This window comes from Chionomys nivalis, chromosome 9 (genome assembly GCF_950005125.1).
Source record: "Chionomys nivalis chromosome 9, mChiNiv1.1, whole genome shotgun sequence".
NCBI classification, from domain to species: domain Eukaryota; kingdom Metazoa; phylum Chordata; class Mammalia; order Rodentia; family Cricetidae; genus Chionomys; species Chionomys nivalis.
Window position 1 is genome coordinate 23,465,992 of NC_080094.1, and position 25,706 is coordinate 23,491,697.

The 25,706-nt window shown below is 48.4% G+C and overlaps 1 protein-coding gene across 1 annotated transcript; it reads left to right on the forward strand.

Annotated features, from left to right (window-relative positions):
- Nucleotides 1-2,057: 2,057 nt before the first annotated feature.
- Pxmp4 (peroxisomal membrane protein 4) lies at nucleotides 2,058-24,720 on the forward strand. Its single transcript, XM_057781685.1, has 4 exons — nucleotides 2,058-2,234; nucleotides 9,881-9,943; nucleotides 14,235-14,433; nucleotides 19,080-24,720. Exons 1-4 carry the CDS (start codon nucleotides 2,122-2,124, stop codon nucleotides 19,341-19,343), a joined length of 639 nt encoding a protein of 212 aa, XP_057637668.1. The 5' UTR covers nucleotides 2,058-2,121; the 3' UTR covers nucleotides 19,344-24,720.
- The last annotated feature ends 986 nt before the right edge of the window (nucleotides 24,721-25,706 follow it).

The window sequence follows — 25,706 nt, forward strand, 5'->3', positions numbered from 1 at the left end:
CTACACCAGTTTTTCCCTTGGGTTCTGAGGATTGAATTCAGGTCCTCATGCTTGAACAACAAGCACTTTACTGACTGAGCCATCTCTGCAGCCTCACCCGTCCTTTCGAGACAGGCTCTCTTGTATCTCTAGGTGGCCTTGAACTCACTGTGTATATAACTGAGATAACCTCCTCTGAGCTACCTACTTCACCTCCCTCATCCTGGGATTACATGGGTATGCCACCACAGTCAGCTGATGTAGTGCTGGAGACCAAACTGGGGGCTTCCTGCGAACGATACAACACTCTCCCAACACACCCCTAGCCCAGAGACACTGGTTTCTAATAAACTAGTTTTAGAGGACTAACTGAATAAACTAGTTGTTCATAACCAAAGAAAGATCCAGTGTTGGTGATGGAAGAGTTTCAACACCGTTCACCTCTTTTACTGACCTCTGACACTATCTTCTGATACTAGCCCAAACAATACAAGTAAATATCACATGTCTTTAGTACCCAACTACAGCCACCACTCAAAGTGTGACTGCTACCTAGTGACCTTTATACACAGTAACATTATCTGTAAATAGCACTTATCAGTGTTCTAGTAGGGATAATTTAATATCTTACTGCTTCTGTAAACTTATGTTGGGTTCTGGAGTCACAGTAGACAAGCTAGACAAACAGCTTTCTGGTCCCAGGAAAGTAACAATCTATTGAGGTTGGGCATTGAGCGAGTGGCAACAATTACAAAGTGTGAGGAGTTCTACAGAAAAGAGCAAACAAAGCAACAGAAAACCTAGGCTGCCTGACAGGCAGTGCTGACCCACGCCTTTAATCCCAGCACTCTGGAGGAGGCAGAGGCAGGCAGAGCTCTATGAGTTTGAAGCCAGCATTGGTCTACATAATGAGTTCCAGAACAGTCAGAGGTACACAGAAAAACCTTGTCTCAAAAAACAAAAACAAAACAAGCAACAACAAAACCTTGGCTAATACATTAGCTGTGAGCAGTGCTGCTGTCTGTGGGATATCCTGCAGGATTTTCTTGATTAGATGATACCGGAGCCTACACCTCAACACCGAGAGGAAGTCGCCATAGAAAGTACAGGGGCAATGAATTTCAGCAGGGAAGTAGCAGGTGTGGCTCCTCTGAAGTAGAAGGGTTCTCAGGATACTCCAGGAAACTAAGCCGGTAAGTTGGAGAAAAGGGAGGATGTGGGACGAGAGGCAAGGGCCAGCCAACACTGAACACATCTGCTCCTGGGGACCCAGAGAAAGAGTTTGTATTTTATTTTATTTTTTTAGTTTTTCTTTTTTTTTTCTTTTTTCGAGACAGGGTTTCTCTGTGGCTTTGGAGCCTGTCCTGGAACTAGCTCTGTAGACCAGGCTGGTCTCGAACTCACAGAGATCCACCTGCCTCTGCCTCCCGAGTGCTGGGATTAAAGGCGTGCACCACCATCGCCCGGCAAGAGTTTGTATTTTAAAGATAGATTGAAAACGGGTATTATCGCACAAGTCTGCAATCCCAGCAAGTGGGAGGTAGGGACGTGCGCGCGCGCGCGCGTTTGTGTGTGTGTGTGTGTGTGTGTGTGTGTGTGAGAGAGAGAGAGGGGGGGGAGCGGGGAGAGAGGGGAGAGAGAGAGAGGAGAGAGAGAGAGAGAGAGAGAGAGAGTTCAAGCCTACTCAGGGCTACATGAGGTACTGTCTCAAAATACCAAACACGTGATTTATGCTGTGAGAAGTTAGCTACGATACCTGCTAGACATTGGTGTCATTGGTGTGGTAAGACCAACAACGTCACCTCCTCCCAAAGTCACCCATTCCCTCCTAAGCCTCACAATGAACCAAAGGTCTCCCTATGAAATTTGCCTTCTGATTGGTCGAATCCTTCCGAGTCACGATGGTTGGTTACCAGCTCTCCTTTCTCTTCCAATCAGACACCTATTCCGAAGAATGAGAGTGGCTCAGCCCCCTGCTGACCAGTGCGCTCTGTGACTGGCTCTCTTCTATGAGTGACGGTAGACTCAACCTATAGTTACAACGACAGGGCGGTGCTCCCCCAATGCAGTGGGCTGTACAGCCAGAACGCAGGGCTGTCAGTGCTCGTCCAGCCAGGACCCTCGACCAAGTGCTCCGGTGCTATGGCCGCCCCTGCGCAGCTGCAGGCTCTTCTCAAGGCTGTCAACACTCTGCTGCGCAAGCGCCGCTACCATGCTGTGTTGGCCTTGCTTAAGGGCTTCCGGAACGGGGCTGTGTGAGTGGGGCCGCGGAGTCTGGTCAGGGCTGGGGGACGGGCCTGGCTGGGGTCGCGAATTCGAGGCCCTGTGTCATTTCACTGTGCGCCTCTCTGGTTTGATTTCGGTGCCCTGTTGGTGCAACCGGCGTAGGTTTCTGGGTTCCTGTCACCGTGTTAGTCCTGAGCTGTGGTTCACCCTATTCCTCTTCTATGTTCTGTGTGCTTTATAACCTGGCACTCTTGACTTAGTGGCTGGCTTCCTGTGCCAGCACCTGTAACTTCTCATTTGTGTCCAGTTCATCACCTCATCTTGCCTTATGCCCTTTGGCCTATTTGGCTTTGGTGGCCCTGTATGCACAAAAGAAACTGGACTCTGTTCTTTTAGCAAGCAGGTGGTCACCTACTGCCTAATAGGGTCCTTCTGGTAAGCTGCCAACAGGTTCCCATCCTGTTTCTCATCCATATGACTTCACCTCGGCCCTCATTTTCCTGGGGACCCGTGGGAAGTGACAGGGAATGTAAGAAAAGGCGCGACGATTTGCTGGGCGGCTCAGTCTCTGGGGTCCCCTCGTACCGTAGGAGAGGCGGTCTTGGGGTCCCCTCGTACCGTAGGAGAGGCGGTCTTGGGGTCCCCTCGTACCGTAGGAGAGGCGGTCTTGGGGTCCCCTCGTACCGTAGGAGAGGCGGTCTTGGGGTCCCCTCGTACCGTAGGAGAGGCGGTCTTGGGGTCCCCTCGTACCGTAGGAGAGGCGGTCTTGGGGTCATTTTGCTTGACTGGCGCCTGGGGGGGGGCAGCACCATGCATTAACAGTTATTGAGGGGCTACTAGACCAGAACTCTCAGTGACTCAGAGAAGAAACCAAAGTCCCTAAAGTTGACATCCTGGTAGCAGTGTGTGGCACAGTTTTGAGTGTGTGAACTGCTGGGATTTAACACCTGGTGTCAGTTACTGGAATCTAGATCTTGAGAAGGCCATTTAGCCTTCCTGAGCCTCACTTTCTAGAACACGGGCCCCACGGAGCACTATGAGGCACTGTTTGAGGACGCGTCGGTGTGTGTGTGTCGTTACAGGCACCTGCTGCCCACCTGCCCCACTAACTCTTTCAGGTGTCTGCTTGAGCGCTACCTCCCCACTGAGGCTGCCTCTGAACTTCCCACCCCATTCCCTACCTTGTCTCTCTGTAGTGCTTGTCTTCAGCGGACGCCGACTAGTCTCGCTCCATAGTCCACGCCTCACACTAGAAAGCGTGCTTCATTCGGCCGTGGTTCATGCCGCTATTCCCAGCACTCAGGAGGCTGGGACGGGAGGATGAATGTGAGTTTGATGGCTGACTAGCGCTAAGTACTGCATTCCAGATACCCCGCGTGCTAGTGTGAGACCCTCCCTCCACAACAGGAGAACAAGATGAGCTTCACAGTGCACACGTTTTACCTATAGTGTCTCTCTGTGTGTCCTGTTACTCCCTGCTATAGGCATTCAAACTTTTCTTGGATGAATATTTGAAAACTAGGAATTTCTCTTGTCTCTGCCTTTCAGATGAGTGAATAGTGGCTAGGGGAGGTGTGCCGATTGCCCCTGCTCACATTGAGTTAGGGTACAGTCGGGATTCAGACTCAGTGGCTAGGGTATGCTGATGGCCCCTGCTCACATCGAGTTAGGGTACAGTCAGGATGCAGACTCAGTGACTAGGGTATGCTGATTGCCCCTGCTCACATCGAGTTAGGGTACAGTCGGGATGCAGACTCAGTAGCTAAGATATGCTGATTGCCCCTGCTCACATCGAGTTAGGGTACAGTCGGGATGCAGACACGGTGGCTAGGGTATGCCGTTTGCCCCTGCTCACATTGAGTTAGGGTACAGTCGGGATTCAGACTCAGTGGCTAGGGTATGCTGATTGCCCCTGCTCACATCGAGTTAGGGTACAGTCAGGATGCAGACTCAGTGACTAGGGTATGCCGATTGCCCCTGCTCACATCGAGTTAGGGTACAGCCGGAATACAGACTTGGTGGCTAGGGTATGCTGATTGCCCCTGCTCACATCGAGTTAGGGTACAGTCAGGATGCAGACTCAGTAGCTAGGATATGCTGATTGCCCCTGCTCACATCGAGTTAGGGTACAGTCGGGATGCAGACTCAGAATGGACAGTCAGTCACACAGAAAATGGCCAGATCATATCAGTCACTGTTGGAACAGGATGGGATGAACCCTGAGGTAACATCATAGCCTCTTTGCCAGGTACGCACTGGACAGAGCAGGAACTGGCCTATGTGCCAGCAGGCATTGCCTAATATGAGCTTTGCACATCTGCCCCCGCCCCACCTCTCTCTGTGCCCTCCTCAGTGGACCTTCCCAGCCAGGACAGACATTTTCTAGGGTCAGGTGTTTGGGCTCTAACCCCAATGCTTTCACTGCAACGAACTGGATAGTTCTTTGTCTCTTCCGGTCTTAGTTTCCTCCTCTGTAAAATTAAAAGTGTAAACTCAGTCATTCCCGAGTCTCCAGGGCAGGGACCTCATGACTGTGCCCATCTGTAAGGATTGTACATCCAAGGGCAAGTCTCTCAGACAGACGGGGCTGAGCATGGCCGCCTACGCTTATAGTCATGGTATTTTAGGATTGCCAGTGTGAGACTAGCCTGGGCTGAACAGCAAGACTAACGAAACAACCCCCAAACGACAACAAAACAAACAACAACAAAACCCCCAATACCCCACCAATGCAAAGTAGTATTCAGGAAGGCTTTTCCGAGGGAGTGCTGGTGATACCCTGAAGACCAAGCTAGAGGTTTCCGGGAAGGAACCGGCATCCCGGGTGTGGAAATACATTCAACACAAGGCCTGTGTTTGTGAAGAAAGGTCACCAGTTTAGAGAGGTCAACCCGGATGGCTGAGGTCTTTGAACTTTGCAAACATTTAACTCACTCCTAAATATTCACGAGTTTTACGTGTGTGCGCGCACGCGCATGCACACACAGATGTACTCCTGCACACGTGTGCTAGGTCCAAGGACAATCTCCCTGTCATGCCCCAAGCTCCTTCCTTTTGGTTTGAGAAAGGGTCTCTCTAGCCTGGCACTTCACCCGGTAGGTTAGTTGGCCATCCAGCTCCAAGACTGTCTCCGTCCCCTACCTCACCGTTTCCTGGACGACATGTGCCTACCACCATGCTTTGCTTTCTACATGGGTCCCGGGGTCCACATTCAGGTCCTCAGACTTACAAACTCTTTACCGACCAAGACATCTTTCTAGCCCCCATTTTAATAAAAGGGGGGTCTTACTGTCTATGTTAGGTTGGTCTCAAGTTCAAGCTCCTCCTGTCTCAGCCATCCAATTTCTGAGACTACATGTGTGATGTAACAAGTCTCATCTGAACTTGGGGAGTCTGAGAAAGGGCATGACAGATGTAGGAACTTGAGGACAGTCTTCTTGTGTCAAAGGGAAGGTTCTGGATGACCGGAGGCGGCTGAAGGAGAAAGAGATAAGTCTCTGGAGGTGCTAGGGGAAGAAAGGCCACAGGACTGACGGGAACTGCCTGACTACTGCTAAGCAAAGGAAGAGATAAGGACATCAGGCTGGATTTGCAACAAAAAAAAATGCATTTTATATTGTTAACTTTTCAAATATCTTTCATTTTTATGTTGTTAGCTTTTCAAATATCTTTCATTTCCTCTTTTTAAAGTGAGGTAACACATTCACAAAAGTCTTAAAAAGTTCACTGCTAAGCCAGGAGTGTACCTGTGTGGTAGAGCACATGCCTAATATGCAAGAGGCCCTGCGGTCTATCTCTGACTCTAAAATAAAGTCACACAAATGTTCTCTGTCATCACTCCCTCTCCACAGAGGCATCCCCAGATGAGTCTCCTGTGCCATCTTCCAGAGCGCGTGCACACAAATGCATCCCATCTCCCACACCTCTGATGTTAGAACACTGTTAGACGTGTAGAACAGTTCCTCACCTTACACCACTGCTTTGCTGCCCACACTTTTCCACTTTGTTTGTTTAAATCCCACAGAGCCCCAGAGCCAGCAGGCATTTCCCAATGAGGGCTCTGTACATCCCATTCCGGCTCTCCCTGTATCCTCCTCAGTGAACCTTCCCAGCCAGCCACGGCACTCTCTGTGGTCATGTCCTTGGGTTCCAGTTCTAATAATGCTTTTATGCTGAATATCAAATGACTCTTCATCTCTTCTGACCTCCATTTTCTCTTTCAAAATTCTTTTAAATTAAGCCAGGCAGTGGTGGTGCATGACTTTAATCCCAGCATTTGGAAGGCAGAGGCACGCGAGTCTCTGTAAATTTGAGGCCTACCTGGTCTACAAAGTGAGTCCAGGCCAGTTAAAGCTACACAGAGAAACCCTGTCTTTTTTTTAAAAAAAAAAAAAAAAAAAAAAAAAAAACTTTCAATGAGTGGAGGAGCAATCGATCTAGGGGAGAGGGAAGGTAGAGGAAGGAACTGGGGGAGGGGAGGGAGGGGAGGCTTCAGCCAGGATATATTATATGAGAGAAGAATAAAAAAATCGTTTTTATTAATTATTTTTAAGAAGTATTACGTTTTTCTAGACAGGATTCCTCTGTACAGCCCTGGCTGTCCTGGAACTTTCACTGTAGACCAGGTTATCTATCCTTGAACCCAGAGATCTGCTTGCCTCTGCTCTTGAGTGCTGAGGTTAAAGGTGCCCACCACCACCACCTGAGAAGATACATTTATTTTATGTGTATACATGCTTTGTGTGTTTATGTACACCTTACATGCTGAGTACCTGTGGCAGCCAGAAGAGGGAATGAGATCCCTTGGAACTAGAGATGCAGATGGCTGTGAGCCACCATGTGGTGCTGAGAACTTGCAGGGGACCTGGGTTCATGCTCCTAAACACTGAGCCATCTCCAGTCCCAAATTCGGCTTTTTTGTTTTGGTTTGGTTTTTTGAGACAGAGTCTCTCTACATAGACTTGGCTGACCTGGAACTCCCTATGTAGACCAGACTGACCTTGAACTCATACAGTTATGCCTGCCTCTGCCCCAAGTGCTGGGACTAAAGGCGTGCCTCACCACATTTAACACTTAGCTTGGTTTCCTCTCTTGCCCTCTTCTGGCCTCAGTTCCTCCCATGTAAAATGAAAACACAGAGAGAAAACCATCCTCTCTCTTTCTCATGTACATGTTCATGAGGATGTGTGTTGTGGGAATTCATCTAAGTACCTGGGAGGGTTGCCACGGGAGCCCCTCTTTATTGAAGCCTGCAGTGACTATTTCTGTATATTCAGGTGACAGCCATATGTGGCTCATAACCATTGTCTCAAGGCCTTCAAAGGATTTTAGGCCTCCTAAGGCTCAATTCAGCTGTAGAAATGAGGGTAAAGGTGCCGTCTTAGGGTTACTATTGCTGTGATGAAATAATGTGGCCAAAAGCAACTTGGGAAGGAAAGGGTTTATGTGACTTCCAAATCCTACATCACAGTTCGTTGAGGGAAGCCGAGGCAGGAGCTCAAACCAGGGAGGAACTTGGAGGCAGGAGCTGATGCAGAGGCCATGGAGGAGTGCTGCTCACTGGCTTGCTCCTCATGGTTTGCTCAGTCTGCTTTCTTATAGAATTGATGACTACCAGCACAGAGGTGGTACAACCCACAGTAACCTGGGCCCTTCCTATTAACCACTAATTAAGAAAATGCCCTACAGGCCTACCTACAGCCCAGTCTTATGGAGACATTTTCGCAGTTGAGGCTCCCTCCTCTCAGGTGACTCCAGCCTGTGTCAAGTTGACACAAAACTAGCCAGCATAAGGTATCTGATAAAGAAAAATAAGAAGCCAGACACGGGGGTGGAAATACAGTTCAATGGTTAAGAGCACTTGCTGCTCTTGAAGTGACTTGAGTTTGGTTCCCAGGACCATATAGTTAGCTCACAGCCACCCGTAACTCCAGCTCTAGGGGATTTGGCACCTCTTCTAGACTCCAGAGGCACTATGCATGCATGTGTACGTGCATGCGCGTGCGCGCACACACACACACACACACACAAATAAAATAATAATAATAATAATTTAAACTGGGTATAGTTGCACACATCTACAATCTGAGCATTCAGGAGGTGGTGGGAAGGAGATCAGGAGTTCAAGGCCTCTGTCAGCTACAGAGACTGTCCTACATAAGATCCTTACCAAAAAAGGGGGAGGGTTGGTGGTGAGACTGGGGAGGGGTAACAGCACTTGCCACCAAGCCTGGAGACCTCAGTTTGATCCCTGGGTTCAGTAGGGGAAGGAGAAAAGTGACTCCTGCCAGCTGTTCTGTGGCATAAACACACACGCTGTGACATGCACGCTGTCCTAGTTAGGGTTACCAATGCTGCAATGAAGCTTCATTAGCAGAAGCAGCTTGGAGAGGAAAGTGTTTATTTAGCTTACATTTCCCAAGTCACAGACCACTGAGGGAAGCCATGGGAGGAACTCAAACAGGGCAGGAACCTGGAGGCAGGAGCTGATACAGAGGCCGTGGCAGGGTGAGGCTTCCTGCCTTCTCATGACTTGCTCAGTCTGCTTTCTTATAGACCCCAAGACCACTAGCCCACAGGTAGCATCAGCACCCACAAAGGGCTGGGTCCTTTCTGATCCATCATCAATTAAGAAAACACCCCCACAGGCTTGCCTGTCTGCAGCCTGATCTTTTTCTTTTCTTTTTCGTTTGATTTTTTTTCAAGACAGGACTTCTCTGTGTAGCCCTCGCTATCCTGGAACTCTTTCTGTAGACCTGGGTGGCCTCAAAAATCACAAACATCTGCCTGTCTCTGCTGGAGCGCTGGGATGAAAGGTGTGTGCCGCCACCTTCCAGACCAACTTGAAGCCTGGTCTTGTGGGGGCATTTTCTCAGTTAAGGTTCCTTTCTCTCAGATGACTATCATGTATGTCAAGTTGACACAAAACTAGCTAGCACACATGCCCACACACATACACAAAAAATAAATTTAACAATTTTGAAATCCACCAAAACAATAACAATAATAAACTAAGACAAACTTCTCGGTGTGGTGGCACACATTTCTAGCGCTCAGGAGGTATAGGCAGGCAGACCTCTATGAGTTTGTTGTTGCTGATTCATTATTTGAGATGGGTCTCACTATGTAGACCAGGCTGGTCTTGAACTCAGAGGATCCACCTGCCTCTGCCTCCAGAGTGTTGGGTTTGAAGACGTATGCCACCATGTGCAGGCAGCTTGGTGTACATAGTGAGTTCCAGCCAGAGCTAGCACTGCATAGTAAGATTCTGTGTCTGTGAGGGATTGTAGTAAAAATTAAAACAAAACAGTATTAGCAATAGCAATAATAAGATTAGTCCAGGATGAGCCTGACTGCTACCGGTAGATGAGAAGGTGCTGAGAGAGTCTCTGGACAGCCAGGAACTGTGGGCATCTTTGCATTCTTCATTGTCTTCCATAAGGTGTAGCATTCCTCTTTAGTTGGGGAAACTGAGGCTCAGAGAGGGTAAGATAAACCAAAGGCCACTCTGCCAGGAGGCTCTGGAACTTGTACCCAGATGTAACTGGAAAGCCAACATTATTCCTCTCCCATAGTGGTGTCAGAATTGGGGGTAGGAGAAAGGACCAGGGGGCGAGGGGAAGCCTGGAAACCACTACAGTGATGGATTAGTAACTGTTTGCTTCTGTTTCTACAGCTATGGAGTCAAAGTCCGAGCACCTCACGCACTGGTCATGACCTTTCTCTTCAGGAGTGGCAGGTACCTACCCTCTCTGCGGACCATTTGGGAGATGATGTGGTCGTTTCTAAGCTGGGACTAGCTTTCCCGTTCCCCTGTCCAGCGCTGATCCTAGCTGATCCTATGTCCCTCACTTGAAAACGCCCGTGGCTCCTCACTGTCCTCCAAAGAGACCCAGCTGCCAGGCCTGGCCTTCACGGCCCTCTGAGGTTGATACAGCTAAGTGCCTACAGTGTCCAGCTTGGGCTTCCTTGGCACACAGGCCCTGTTCCACTCCTACACGTTTGTCTGTGTGTGTCTGCTTCCAGGAGAGCCTGAACTCTTCTAGTCAGTCTTTATTTCTTCCTGGAAACCTGTCCGGTCCTCTGGGCCACCTTCTCCGGGACCCAGGCTCTCATCTCTCCTCACCTGCTCCATGTCTGATCTTCTTCTGAGTCCCTATAACTCTTCCCTCAAGGCCTCACTCAGAGAAGACCTTGCAATCCTGTGTTTATAGGTGTAGACAGACCTGCAGTTTCCAGGAATCGCACACAGGGACTGGAGAGATGGCTTCAGTGGTTAAGAGCCTTGTTGCTTTTTCATAGGACCCGAGTTCAGTTCTTAGCGCTCACATGGTAGCTCCCAACCATCTGTAACTCCATTCCCAAGGACTCCAACACCCTCTTCCGACCTCTGCAGGCACCAGCCGTGCATAGACATGTAGGCAAAGCACTTACATGCATAAAATAGAAAATAAGTAATTTTTAAAAAGAAGAAGAATCATACACAGAGGGTGGCCTAAATTCAAGTTGCAAGGTTTCTGTTTTGGCAATTTATTTTATTTGTCTTTGTTGGGACTTTTTGCTGTCCAAATGGCATCTTTTCCCTTCTCCCCTCTCTTTCTCTCTCCAGAGCCAGGAACATAGTAGGGAAGCACACTGGCACTGACTCAGGAACACAGTAGGTGAGCACACTGCACTGAGACAGGAACACAGTAGACCCAGGATCACAGTAAGCGAGCACACTAGCACTGACCCAGGAACATAGTAGGCGAGCACACTGGCACTGAGCTATATGCCCAGCCCTTCCAAATCTTTGTTTTGTTTTGTTTTTGAGACAGGGTCTCAAATATTTTTTGTTTTATTTTGTTTTGTTTTTGTTTTTCAAGACAGGCCAGCCTTAATAGCCTGGATATCTATCCTGGAACTAGCTCTGCAGGCTGGCCTCAGATTCACCAAGATCCTCTTGCCTCTGCCTCCTGAGTGCTGGAATTAAAGGCGTGCATCATCACCACCTGCCCAGCTCCCAAGTCATTTTTTAAAAGCTGAATTTGCTCATCTAGTCACCAAGTGTTTAGTGAACGTCTGCTGTGTGATAAACACTGTTCTGCCTGCTAAGACTACAGCAGCGAACAAAACAGACAAGGATGCCTGCCCTCCTGGGGTTCATCTTCTAGCAGGAGGTGGCAGAAAATGACCATTCAAAATATCAGGGAAGCCAGGTAGTGGTGGTGGCGCACATCTTTAATCCCAGCACCCGGGAGGCAGAGGCAGGTGGATCTCCGAGTTTAAGGCCAGCCTGGTCTACACAGCAAGTTCCAGAATATCCAGGACTACTCAGAAAAACCCTGTCTCGGAAGAAAAAAAATCAAGGAAAAAGAGTTCACAAGATGCTGAAGGCCAGGGACGGCCGGAGGTGGGATGGATGGTGCCTGGGGAGTCTGAGAAGCTGGCCACCAAACTGTTGAAAGGGCGAGGCAGCAGTGTCATAGTGGGAACTGGGTCAGTCCCGTCTGGCTCTCGGCTTGAAAGAAGAGCTTGGCTTTCCTTTTAAGAGAGAACAGGAAGCGATGACATTTTGAGCAGGGGCATACCACGGTTTGACTTCCTGCAGGTTTTCGGTTTTTTTTTTTTTTTTAAAGATTTATTTTGATTTTTAATACTGCATCTCCGAACATGTGCCATGAGTGCAGGTGCCCGTGGAGGCCAGAAGAGGGCAGTAAGAGTCTTTGGGGCTGGAGTGATGGGCGCACCTTACACAGGTGCCAGGAACTGAACTTAGGTACTCCGTAAGAACAGTGTGTACTCGCGACCCTGGGGCCGGCTCATCAGCCCCCTTTGGGAGGCTCTGTGTGTTCGGTTTCTTTTTGCTTCTTGAGATGTGGTCTTGTCACGGTGTCAGCCTGCCCTCCCCCTTCAAGGCCCAAGTCCTACCTCAGCCTCCCAAATAGCTGGGAACATAGGTGTCTGGCTTTACATATGTTTAGCAGCGTGAGGATTAGTCATTTGCTGCCGGGTTGGGAACAGCTTTGGGAGGGAGGAGGGGCTGATGGAAGAGCAGAAGTCTGGGTGTCCATTAGCAAGAAGCTGTGCAGTGTCCTAACGTGGTGACCTAGATCTGGGTGCTGGCCCGGAAGACAGAGGAATCAGACTAGAGATGTCTTGAAGTCAGTGTCAGATACTTTCTTACTTTTTCAAGGTTATTATTATTATTTTTTTTTGAGGCTGCGTCTCACTGTGTGTACCCAGATGGCCTCACCTTCACAGAGATCCGCCTGAACAGGGTCTTAGGGTCTCAGGCCTAGGCTGGTCTCCAACTCTCAGTCGTCCTGTTTCACCCAGGATTACAGGAATGGGCTGCCATGCCCAACTGCAGTCCAACATTCTTGCTTTAAAAGTGTTACTCATAGCCGGATATGGTGGAGCACACCTTTAATCCCAGCACTCAGGAGACAGAGGCAGGTGGATCTCTGAGTTCCTGGACAGCCAGGGCTACATAAAAGACCCTATCTCAAAAAACCACCCAACCAACAAGCAAAGGTACCCATGAAGCTTATGTTGTCAAAAGCCAAGAACCAGCTGCTGCAAGCTTTTCCCACTCACTTAACCGGCTTCTACCATGGCCTCCCTCCCCATTTTTTCAAGACAGGGTTTTTCTGTGTAGCCCTGACTGTCCTGGTGTCCTGGAACTCACACTGTAGACAAGGCTGGCCTCGAACTCCCAGAAATGCACCTGTCTCTGCCTCCTAACTGCTGGAATTGAAGGTGTGCACCACCACTGCCCAGCACCACCACCCCCTTCTACAGGGGGTCCTTGTCTAGAATTGAGAGGTACACTCTGCTCTAACCATAGGTTATCTTTGCTGTCCCCTAGTGGGACTGTAAAGATGGCTCGGCCACTGAGAGTACTTGTTGCTCTTTCAGAGGACTAGAGTTCTATTCTCAGAACCCACACCCAACAGCTCACAATTGCCTGTAACTCCAGTTCCAGGGAGTCTAATACTCTCTTCTGGCCTCTGTGGGTATCCACAGACATGTGCACGCATGCACATACACACACACACACATAAATTCACACACTCACACATTCACACACACTCGCTCTCTTACACACACTCACACACTCTCACACATAAGTTCATACACACACTCACACACAAACACTCTCACACACTCACACTCTCACACATAAGTTCATACACACACTCACACATTCACACACAAACACTCTCTCACACACACTCACACTCTCACCCATTCACCCTTTAAGGAAAAGGTGGGTTGAATTAGTTCCCCTTCATCTCTAAAGAAAGACGAGTCTCGGGTGCTGACCTCCTCACAGCCCTCCGTACACAGCCACACTCGGAGCCCACACCAGCCTCTCTCCATCGCTTGGCTCCCTTTCTGTGCCTGTCCTTAGGGCCTTTGTGTGTGGCGAGTCTTCTGTCTGGAAAGCAGCAAGCTCCTCCCGTGGATTCCCTTCCTCCCTGAGATGCCAGGACTACCTCTTGTCAAGGTCAATGTCAGGTTCTTGTCTTGGTGAACGTGTTTCTTCCTCACAAGCCCCACAAAGGCAGACAGCAGATCTGTCCTGTCTCAGAATTCTCTCTGCAGATCCAGCCCATAGTAGGCACTCGTTCATCTGTTCACTCCCCCCTCCCATTTGCTGAGCACCTACTGTGTGTCAGGCCCTGTCTGTGCCCTTGGGATGAACAAAAAGAATCTAGACCCTGCCCTGCAGGAGCTTACACTGAGGACAAGGGAACTTCATACATCACCTTACAGATGTTAAATGGGGATGAGAGCCGTGAAGGAAAAGACCTAGGAGGAAAGGGATGGACACTCGTTAATACCCCTCTGAGGTGGTGCACTGAGTAAGGGCCTCTGTCAGGTAAGAGGGCAGCGCCCCCGAGGACATGGGCACCCTCCTCAGAGATCTCAAACTGGATGGGCTTCAGTGATGTGCTCCTTGCCCAGTTCAGGTCTGTATGCACTCTAGGGAAAGCTGCCTGGACCAGCGGGGCCTGCGCTCATGAAGCTTTCTGTTTGTGCAGTCTCCAAGAGAAACTGCAGGCCGTCCTGAAAGCCACGTACACCCACTCTCGGAACCTGGCCTGCTTTGTGTTCACCTATAAGAGCCTCTGTGCACTCCAGTCCCATGTGCAAGGCGAGACCCACCAGATGCACTCTTTCCTGGCTGCCTTCCTCGGGGGCCTGCTACTGTTCGGGAAGAACAACAGCGTCAATAGCCAGGTACGGCTTTCCTGGGATGGGACAGTGAGGGGCAGAAAGTGAGGTGAACTCCTGGCTGCTGTCTGTGTATGAGGTCTAAGAATCATCAGTCCCCGTGTGACCTTGGGAAGGTCACTTCTCCCTCAGTTTTTCTATTTGTAAACCAGGCCACAGCTGGACTCCAAGGGCTCCCCACATCAGTGTGTCTACTACTCTTTGGGGCAAGGATTTTGGTGGTGGTGGTGGTGGTGGAGACAGGTTTCATCTTATTCAGGCAGGCCTTGAGCTTGCTATGTAGCTGAGGCTGAGGCTTGCCTTGAACTCCTGTTAGCCTTTTTTTTTCTTTTTTCTTTTGGTTTTTTAAGGGCTTCTCTGTGTTATGTTCATAGCTGTCCTGGAACTCACTCTGTAGACCAGGCTGGCCTCAAACTCAGAGATCCTCCTGCCTCTGCCTCCTGAGTGCTGGGATTAAAGGCGTGTGCCACCAACGCCCAGAGAACTCCTGATATTCTTGCCTCATCCTAAGTGCTGAGATTACATGTGCATCAATGATTTGATGGCACAATGATTTTTTAAAATTATTTCTTTATGTGTGTGTGCCTCTGTGTGCATGTGTACCTGTGTAGGCCTGAAGAGGGCGTTGTATCTTCCGGAGCTAGAGTTATGTACCGCCCTGTGTGTGTGCTAGGAATCGAACTCTGTCCTGTGGAAGAACAGCAAGCGTTCTTAACTGCTGAGCCATCTCTCCATCTTAAGATTGTTCTCTTTTTGCTGGGCCGTGGTGGCGCACGCCTTTAATCTCAGCATTTGGGAGGCAGGGGCAGACGGATCTTTGTGAGTTCGAGTCCACCCTAGTCTACAAGAGCTAGTTCCAGGACAGGGTCCAAAACTACAGAGAAACCCAAGATTGTTCTTTTAATGCACTTTGACCTGGGTGTGGTGACACACTGAGAGACTAAGGCGCTGATTTGAAACCAACCTGGGCTGCATCTCAGAACAAACAAGCAGAACTCAGTGAAACAGAGAACAGGAAATTGAACTGGTTCTTTGAAAAGATGAACAGAATCAATAAATCCCTATCACAGGATCCCCACAAAGATATTTACTAATACTGGAAATGACAAGGGTTATATTTAATATCTTGTGTATATTAAAAGGCTTTGAGGAGCCTCAGTCCTCAGGAGGCAGAGGTAGGGGAATCTCTGTGAAGGCAAGGCCAGCTTGGTCTAACAGATCCAGGACAGCCACGGCTACAGAAAGACCTTGTCTCAATAAATATTAAGTAATCAAATAAATAAATACAAATAAAAAGCACAAGCCCCAAGGGCCTGTGGAGTGTCACAGCAGGCAAAGTTGCCTGCCATTAACAAGTCTGACAACTTAATTTGGTCATTGGGATTCACGTGGAAAGAGAGGAAAAGCCCCGAAGGTTTTCCTCTGACCTCTTCACATGGACCATGACAAAAGTGCCCTGCACCCTAAAATAATAAATGAAATTTCGATTTTCAAAAGATCTTGAATAACATGGAAAACTATGACTAACTCTGTTTTTACAAATTTGGTATCTGGTATGAAATAGATCCATTCTTTGGGAAGGAAAAAATCTGCCTGGGTCACATGAGAAGGGCAGTGTGACTCTTTTAAAACAGATTATTTTTCTTTTATGTCCCTGAATGTTTGCCTGCATATACGTCTGTGCGCCTTATATATGCCTGGTGCCTGAGGAGGCCAGAAGAGGGTGTGGGATCCCCTGCAACAGGAGTTACAGATGATTGTGAGCCACCATGTGGGTGCTGGGAACCAAACTGGGGTTCTCTGCAAGAGCAGCAAATGCTCTTAACTGCTGAGCCATCTCTCAAGCCCCCCCGCCTTTTTTATTTTTTTGAGACAGGGTCTCATGTTACCCAGTCTGACTCAAACTTAATATATGGCTGAGAGTGGCCTTGAATTCCTGCTGCCCATACTTCCCTAGGGTTTGGATTATAGGCATGTGCCACCACAACCAGCTACCTTTGTTTTTACTGTGTCTTGCTCTGTACCCCAAGATAGCCTTGAGTCTTGCCAGTTCTCCCTGAGCCTCCAGAGCACTGGGGTTATAGTCATGTGTGGCCACCCTGGCTGAATTTTTTCCTCTTATTTCTAAGTAGTATAGAAGTGCCATCAGGTTTTTTTGTTTTGTTTTTCCTGTGAAGGACATCTGGGAAGTTTCTAGCTTTAGGGTGTTACAAGTAGAGCTGTGAAGAACGCTCTTGTCCAGAATCTTCTGTGAACATACGTCTTCCTTTTCCTGGGATAAAAGCCCACGAGTATAATTGTGGGTTGTACGGTACATGCATACTTGGTTTTAAAACAGCCTGCCAAGAAAGAAGAAAGTAAAAAACTCAACAGCCTTCTGCCAAGCCGGTTTCAGAGTGACGATGGTTTTTACATTCTCACCACAAATATATGAATGTCTGTCTACATTCTCCATATCCTAGCTAACATTTGGTTTGTTGCATGATTTATTTTAGCTGCATTTTAAAGTTTTTGGTGTGTGTGTGTGTGTGTGATATGATTGTAAGTGCAAGTGTGCACCTGCCGTGGTGTGTGTGTGTGTGTGTATCAGAGGACAGCTCTTGGAAGTTGGTTCTCTCTGTTTGTTGCAAGTGTCCTCAACCCCTGCACCCTCTTACCAGCCCTGTCTTAGCCACTGTGACAGCACATCTCATTCTGACTTGACTTTGCCTTTCCCTAATGGCTAAGGCTGTTGAAATTGTCCTCATTATCATTTATTTGCTACCTGTATAACCTCTTTGGTAAAGCATTCATGTCTTTTTCTCATTCTCTGATTGGACTATTTCATGTTTTATTTTGGAGCTCTGAGGACATTTTTCAGATCATCTACATGTCGATGCCGTGCAGATATGCATTGTGAATGTCTGTCATCTGTAGCTTTTCTTTCTCGGAGAAAAGGTCTTGCCCCAACTGGACTAGTATTTATTATGTATACCCAGCTGGTTTCACAGAGAACAAAAATGAATTTCAAGGTGATCCAAAATATTATTTTCCCTCTGATAGATCATTTTTTAAAATTTTAAACTGTGTATAATTCATTTTAAAGACTTCTAATAAGGGTGCCAGTCATAGTGGTGTATGCCTTTAATCCTAGCACTCAGAAACAGAGACAGGAGGATCACCGTGAGTTTTCGGACAACTTGGTCTACTTAGTGAATCCCAGGACAACCAGGACTTCATAGTGATACTGTGTTTCAAACAAAACAAACAAAAACCACAGCTTCTAATAAGGGGACGAGAGGTGGTTCTCTTGGCTTCTAATAAGGGGACGAGAGGTGGTTCTCTTGGCTTCTAATAAGGGGATGAGAGGTAGTTCTCTTGGCTTCTAATAAGGGGACGAGAGGTGGTTCTCTTGGCAAAGCACTTATGAAGCAGACGAAGACCTAACTTTCATCAGCAAAGCCCACATGGAAAGCTTCCCCTATACTGTGGGGCTCACTTGTAATCCCAGCGCCAGCGAAGCAGACACAGAAGGAACCTGGACCTTCTAGCACCAACCACTTTGTTCACATTGGTGAGCGCCATGTGATGAGAGACCTTGTCTCAAAAATAAAAACTGTAAAGAACAACATAGAGGGTTTCTGAGAAACAATACTTATTAGTGATCTCTGTCTTTTACACACACACACACACACACACACACACACACACACACACAATAAGTAAGTAAATATTACTTTTTAAAAGCCAGGCACAGAAACACCTGCCTGTAATCCCAGTATTTGGGAGGCAGAGAGAGGTAAGTCCCTGGAACTCTACAGTCAGTAGCATAGCCAGCTTGGTGTACTCCATGTTGAATGAGAGACTCTTGTGTCTCAACAAATCAGGTGGGGGCAGGACGGGCCTATAACTCAAAGAGTAAAAGTGCCTTTAAAATCTTTTAAAAGAGAAAACTCTTGTAAATTGAAAAGGGGAAATTGTTAAAACAGGGTCTCTACACATTCCCAGCTGACCTGAAGCTCGCTCTGTGGACCAGGCTGGTCTCAAACTCACAGAGATCCACCTGCCTCTGCCTCCCAAGTGCTGGGATTAAAGGCGTGAAGGCGTGTGCTGTACACCCGACTATAAATTGAAAGATTTATTAAGATATTGGGTTTTGTTGTTGTTTTTAATTACACTATTTGTCAACTTGACACAGAAAAAAAAAATAAAAAGAAATTAGACAAGATCTGGGCATGTAGCTCACACCTTTAGTCCCTGCCCTTGGGAGGCAGAGGCAGGCAGATCTTTATGAGTTCCAGGCTTGCCTGGTCTATATAGCAAGTTCTAGGAAAGCTACATAACAGGGGGACCCTGTTTCCAAACAACAAGAACAAAACAAATAATTAGGCTAGAGAGGGAACTGAGAAAGACACCAGTGTCGTCCTCTGGTCTCCTTACCCACATGTGCACAGGCACCCAGCACACACGGGATGCACCTACACAACATACGCACACACACATAGAAATACAAATATCAAAGTGTCTGCTGCACGCCACCTCAGTCATTTTGCACACCAACTTTGAGAGTCACAGAGCCAGTGAACAGCCATGCTGGGGTCTAGGCTGGGTGGGCAGGTGAAGGTTCCCAGTGGCCGTGCTCACTAGTAACCCTCAGCATTTCCTCCCTGCAGATCAACATGTACCTGTTGTCACGCCTCGTGTTTGCCTTGTGCCGCCTTGGCGTGGAGAAGGGCTACATCCCTAAACTCAGGTGGGACCCATTCCCCTTGCACACGGCGGTGATTTGGGGGCTTGTGCTATGGCTGTTCGAGTATCACCGGCCCACGCTACAGCCCTCGCTACAGTCCTCCATGACCTACCTCTACGAGGACAGCAACATTTGGCACGATATCTCTGACTTCCTCATCTTCAACAAGAGCAGCCCCTCCAAGTAACACAGCCCGAGGCACTAAAGGAACTCCTCTTCGCAGACAGCTTCCGGGCAGTGTCCAGCCACTGCCCAGAGTATGGTTCTATTGACACACCCTCCTGGAGAATCCTGCCTTCTCAAAGCCACAGGACTCACACTCCAACTTGTTTGATCCCAACCAGGGTTCCATTTCTGAAACAACAGCCCCGAGTTTCCACCCTCCAGGTACTTTTGGATAGCACATGTAGCAAGGGGCATGCTAAGGAGTCTGGGGCTTGACTCCCGCTGCTATTCCGACTCCAGTAAGGTCAGGGAAAGCGTCACCCTCTCTGGGCCTCAGGTCATTCAACATGGGGTGGGGGACCATTAGAGGAGAGTTTCTTCCTGGTGGGTGTGATAACCCTCCTCTGTGCTGTGTATCAGAGGGCTCTTTGCTAGTGGGCAACAGTTACAGATACCTTGGGAGGGGGACTAAACCCTTTGTCTAAGGTGTGCCATTGAGGAGTTCCAGGGCCCCATTGTCCAATAGGAACACAACAGCCATATGTGCAATTACGATTTTTCAAGAGCTGAGGGATAGCTTAGAGGGACAGCACTTGCTAAGCTTGTGTGAGACCCTGGATCCTATCCCCAGCACTCAGAATAAAACCTCTAGTGGCCACATTTTTATAAAGTATTAAGAAGGCTGCAGCAGTAGGTTGTGAGTTCCAGGCCAGCCTGGGGTACATAAGAAAACTCTGTCTCAAAAAAATGAGGGCTAAGGCAATGGCTCAGTGAGTAAAGGCGCTTGCTGCCAAGCCTAGTGACCTTAGTTTGAGCCCTGTGTTCCACATGGTGACATGGGGGAAGAGGGGAAGAAAGAACCAGCTCCTGCAAGTTGTCCTCTGACTGCCACATGTGTGCCTTGACATGTATGTGTGCATGCACACGCACATGCACATATACAATAAATAAAATGTAATAAAAAATTTAATAACATGTAAAATAAATCTTAACAATATATTTTGCCTGCATGTATGGCTGTGCACCATGTGTGTGCCTGGTACCAGTGGAAGTCAGAAGAGGGAGCCGGATCCCTAGGAACTGGAGAAATGGATGCTGTGAGCTACCGTGTGGGTGCTGGGAACGGAACCCTGCTACACGGGAAGAGCACTAAGTGCTTGTTTGTTTGTTTGTTTGTTTTTTGAGACAGGGTTTCTCTGTGTAGCCCAGGCTGTCCTGGAACTCACTCTTATAGACCAGGGTGGCCTTGAACTCAGAGATCCGACTGCCTCTGTCTCCCGAGTGCTGGGACTAAAGGTGTGCACCACCACTTGGCATACTAAGTGCTCTTAGTCACTAAGCTATCTCTCTAGCCTCAGATTGTAATCATAAATTTTAATTTAATATTTCCAAAAACCTTCTCTTTGCAACATATATTAATATAAAGGATTAATGACAAACTTTCTTGTATTACATCTTCAATGCTGGCAGTGTGTTTTACATGTATCAAGTAATACATCTATCCTCACGGAAGATTCCAGTAGACACTGAAAATGTAGAGCTAAAGACACCATCCGAGCCCAGCAGCGCCGCTGTGACACATCCCTGGGGAAGGCTCTCCCCATCTCAGCACTTCAAGGTTTCCTAAGTGAGGATAAGCACAGTAGCTCAGTGTCCACATTGGACGCTTTACGGCGACACTGTTGCCACTGCCAGCAGAGCCTCCACATGGCTATTTCAGCTTCCTCCTGACTGCTGTGCGCGTTACTGTTTTCGGTCCGTACAGTCACCTTGCAAGGCTGGGTGTTGATCCATGTTTTCCAGATGTGGAAATTGAGGGTCAGAGAGGAGATAACATGTCCAAAATAACATGGCTGCTAAGACATGGCCATGTCCGAATTTGAACCGTCTGCCTGATTTCAAAACCCGTGTGCCTTTTATTTTTCGGCGCCTTGCTTTGAACCTAGAAATCCTCAACCGTGTTTTGCAATCATTGGTTATAGGACATGGTGTCTGAAACCAACCAGATGCATACAGGAGCTCTCGGTGGCATAAGTGGAACTTCTTGGGGGTGCCGTGCCATAGGGGGAAATAGGTCACAGTGACCTGGAGAGTCGTGTGGCAGGCAGAATTTTTAAAACAGAACTCTCAGAAAAACCTGGTCCAGAGGCTGTCAATCTGAGACCCTTGGTTTAGTGCAATATACTACTTGGGCGGCCGGAGAGATGGCTGCTCTTCCAGAGGACCCAGGTTCAGATCCCAGCACCCACATGGTGACTTACAACCACCCCTAACTCAAGTTTCAGGGGACCCAATGTCCTCTTCTGGCCTCTGTGGGCACCAGGCATGCACATGTGGTACACATGCAAACATGCAGACAAGGCACTCACACACATAATATAAAATAAATAAACTTAAAAAATAAATTATTTCTAACTTGCCCTCCCCTCCTGTTTTTATGTATTTGGAATGACTAGTGGAAATCTGTAGGTGTAGATTCTGGCTAGGCGTAGACACACACACCTGTATTCACAGCTCTTGGGAGGTGGAGGCAAGAGAATAGGAGTTCAAGGTTATACTACTTGCTATGCAGCAAGTTGGAAACAAGCCTGGACCATGTGAGACCCATCTCAAAAACAAAACAAAACAAAACAAAAAACCAGACAAATGGGTACAATACACATTCTGACTGAGGGGTATGGAATAGGTCCAAGTGTCTGGCTGTCCTACGAGTCCCCCACACTGTGGGTGCTGTGCTGTGAGCCCCAGCCTGAGTGCTGAGGGAATGGCGAGAGGCAGATTTGAGCATTGTTATCCTGGGAAGCTCTGAGGTAGCGGAGGTGCCTTCTGTCTGACTCCCCGGTACTCTCAGCTGGAGCTCACTGCACGCTCAGAGCAGACCACTTGGAGGAGCTTCTTATTGGGCTTACTCTGAAGATGAACAACTCGAGACTGGGGGGAGGCCGACCTTCGGCAGGCGGGTTTAGCCTAGCAGATGGTGGGGAGCCTTGCCGTTCTTCCTCTGTGCTCATCCACTCCTGTGCCTCCTGTCTGAGGGCTCCCACCACACCCCTCCATACACTGTGCCGATTTCTAGACCTCCAGGATTGTCCTCCGGGTTCCCACGGTGGACAACATCTCCCTCATGCCTCAGCCGTTGCATCCTGGGACCACTTCGCATTGAAACCATTGCACTCAAATCCTCGCCTTGGGGTTTATTATCCGGGAAACCCAAATTAAAATTGACCACTGGTCAGCAGGTTGAGAGGCAGTATACATGGTTGCAAGGGACAAGGGCTTTGAAAGCAGCATTTCCAGGCTTGAGGCCCAACCTATTGGTGATGTGGCCATCTGTGCCTCATCTGTAAAGGAGGCCTTGTGACGATCCACGCCTCGTGGTGTCTGAAGGGATTAAGTGATACGTGTCAAGTGAGCATTCAATAAACATTGCTCTTATTTCCAGTAGAACAAACGCAGGAGGAAGCTGGTTGAAAGAAATAAGTGTGCCCTGTGTTTAGCCTGCCCTTCTCCCCAGCCAGCCTTGGCCTCCTGCCCCGACATCCCCCCCTCTGCTGTTGGGGGTGGCCTGCTCCACCGCCGACTGGCTCTGCTCTCTAAGAATAGGCTTCCCTCGCAGATGGCATCTCTCTGGATCTTGCCAGAGCATCTGGTGCCTCCAACTGCACACTCCAGGGAGGAAGGCGGGGTGGTCCCCACAGAGAGGAGCAGAACCTGTCTTCAGCAGTTTTGGGAAGAGCCCAGCTTCACTCCTTCCTAGCTGATCCTCCATTTATATGATCTGTAAGGATTGCCAAGGGGCCATTGGCACACAGGGAGGAGCTACTGCCGTTTCTGAATGTGACTTCCAGAAACAGCATAGTAGATTAATCTGTAATTACTGCCTGCTACATTTGTATGAAGTCTTTTGACCTGCCAGACTTAAAAAAAAAATATCTTATTACTTAATTAACTTTCACCCTTTGCGGGGGGCTCTTAGTTTTGTTTTCTAAAGACAGGGCATCATGTAGCCCAGGCTAGCCTCCAAGTCAGTGTTCACTGACACTGGCCTTGAACTCCTCATCCTTCTGCCTCCACCTCCTGAATGCTGGGATTGTGAGTATGTATCACCACGACAGTTTCCCTCGGTAGCCCAGGCTGACCTGCAGCTCCCTGGGTAGCCTAGGTTAGGCATGGTGGTATATTCCTGTACCTTCCTGTAATCCTCACTTTTCGAAGGCAGGGACTAGCACTACCCGAGAGAGCAGTACTCTCTCTCAAAAAATGCCCCCCCCCACTTAGTATAATACTCAGAGGTGGTGCACTCATTTGATCCCAGCACTTGGGAGGCAGTGGCAGGCCAGTGAGTTTGGAGACCACCCGATCTACATAGTAAGTTCCAGGCCAGCCAGGGCTGTGTAATGAGACCCTGTCTGAGACAAAACAAACCATCAAGCTGTATAATGGGGAAAGTCAGACTCTCTCCTATACCTAAGCTCAGTCCTGGCTCAGGGGTTGAAAGCACCGGCTGTTCTTCCAGAGGACCCAGGTTGATTCCCAGCACCCACATGACAGCACACAACTGTTCTATCAATTCCAGGGCATGCAACACCCTCTTCTGGCCCTCTCAGGTACTACATGCACATAAAAGCAGGTATAAAAGCAGGCATACTCTCCCTACATATAAAACACATACCCAGATTTTTCTTCTACCAAATACCATACTTATGTCTGTGGGCCATGTTGTCCCAGAGGCCATGTTGATCCCTTGACCTGTGCCGCCACTAAGGACTAATATGTTGATGTTTGTGGGCTGTACAACCACAGAAGACCATGCTGAGGTCTGTGGCCATGCTAACTACGGAGACCATGTGCGTGGCCATCGTCCGTGCTATTGCAAGAAACCACGTGGAAGTCCATGATTCGTTCTCCCGGTGACTGGAAAGGGCAGGGACGCCTCTTCTGCAGTGCTAACAATGACTGCAGACGCACAGTTGAGAAAGAGACATAGAAGGCTTCCGTGACAGCCTCCTCCCCACCCCCACTCGCCTTTAATCCCAGCACTCAGGAGGCAGAGGCAGAGGGATCTCTGTGAGTTTGAGGCCAGCCTGGTCTACAAAGTGAGTTCCAGGACAGCCAGCACTGTTACACAGAGAAACCCTGTCTCGGAAAACTAAGAGAAAATTGTGATAAGGATGCTGAAGTGTAGCTCTCCATAACCAATGTCAGGGGTTTGGGTGGGGAAGGACTCAGTTTTTGTTTGGGGGGTTTTGTTTGTTTGTTTTTTTGAGACAAGGTTTCTCTGTGTAACAGTCCTGGCTGTTCTGGAACTTACTTTGTAGATCAGGTTGGCCTGGAATTCACAGAGATCTGCCTGCCTCTACTGATATTAAAGGGGTACGCCACCACGCCCTGCAAGGAGTCAGTTTTCTTTAAGGGTCTGGCCATTAGGGATTTGACTCCACTGCATATATAAACAACACAAATTGGGTTTGTTTAATTTTCTTATTCTTTTTTTTTGTGGGGGGGCAAGGAGGAGTGGGCCTAGGAGGACTGGGGAGTGAATGTGACCAGGGTGCATAATGTGAAATTCCCAAATAATCAATAAAATGTTGGAAACATAGATTTTTTTTTATAAATCTTATTTATTATTCTGTATACACACATGCACATGCCTAAAATTAAAATGATCTTTTTTAAGTGATTATTTCAGCCCCTCCTTTTACCCACCCGACTCCACTTTCCCAGCACCTTGGGCAGGTCCATACTACGATGAGTAACAATGAACCCCTGCAGACACCCTGGACCTTCCAGAGTCGGCTCCCAAATCCAGGCCCTCAGACTTCCTAGTGAAGGGGGAGGATGGCGTTAATTTGGGGTTCTTCTGCTTCTCCACTCCCAGATTAGAGATCGCTAAGCAAGCCCATGTGAGAACAACAATTTGCAGACTGAGATGCCAAGAAACTGCCCGTGTTTGACGCTTTCCACTCAAGCCTTCCACATCCAGGCCCCAGAAGGGATCCTGGCAGCAGCCTCTCTCTTCACATTGTTCCCTTTTACCGCTCTGTGAGTGTGTTTGGTTTATAAGAAGCCGGCTTTGAACCCTCCGTTCTCCTAAACTAGAACGCGGTGTTCTGCCTCCCAGAAGGAAGCCCATGACATGACAAGCTGTGGCTTCAGATCATCCTTTTGCTTTGACAGATTAGAGCATATTTATAAAAGGAAAAGTGTTTCCCCCCTTCCCTTGTCTTGTTTCAGATTCCTAGGGGGAAAATGTCTTACTTCAGCCTTGGAGGGCATTTTAGAGCAAGGATTCTGACCTTAAGCAGAGGCAGAAGAGGCCAAACACGCCCAGTAGAGAACAAAGGAAAGCTGAGCTCTCTTGTGAATGTCAGACTAGAAATCTTCT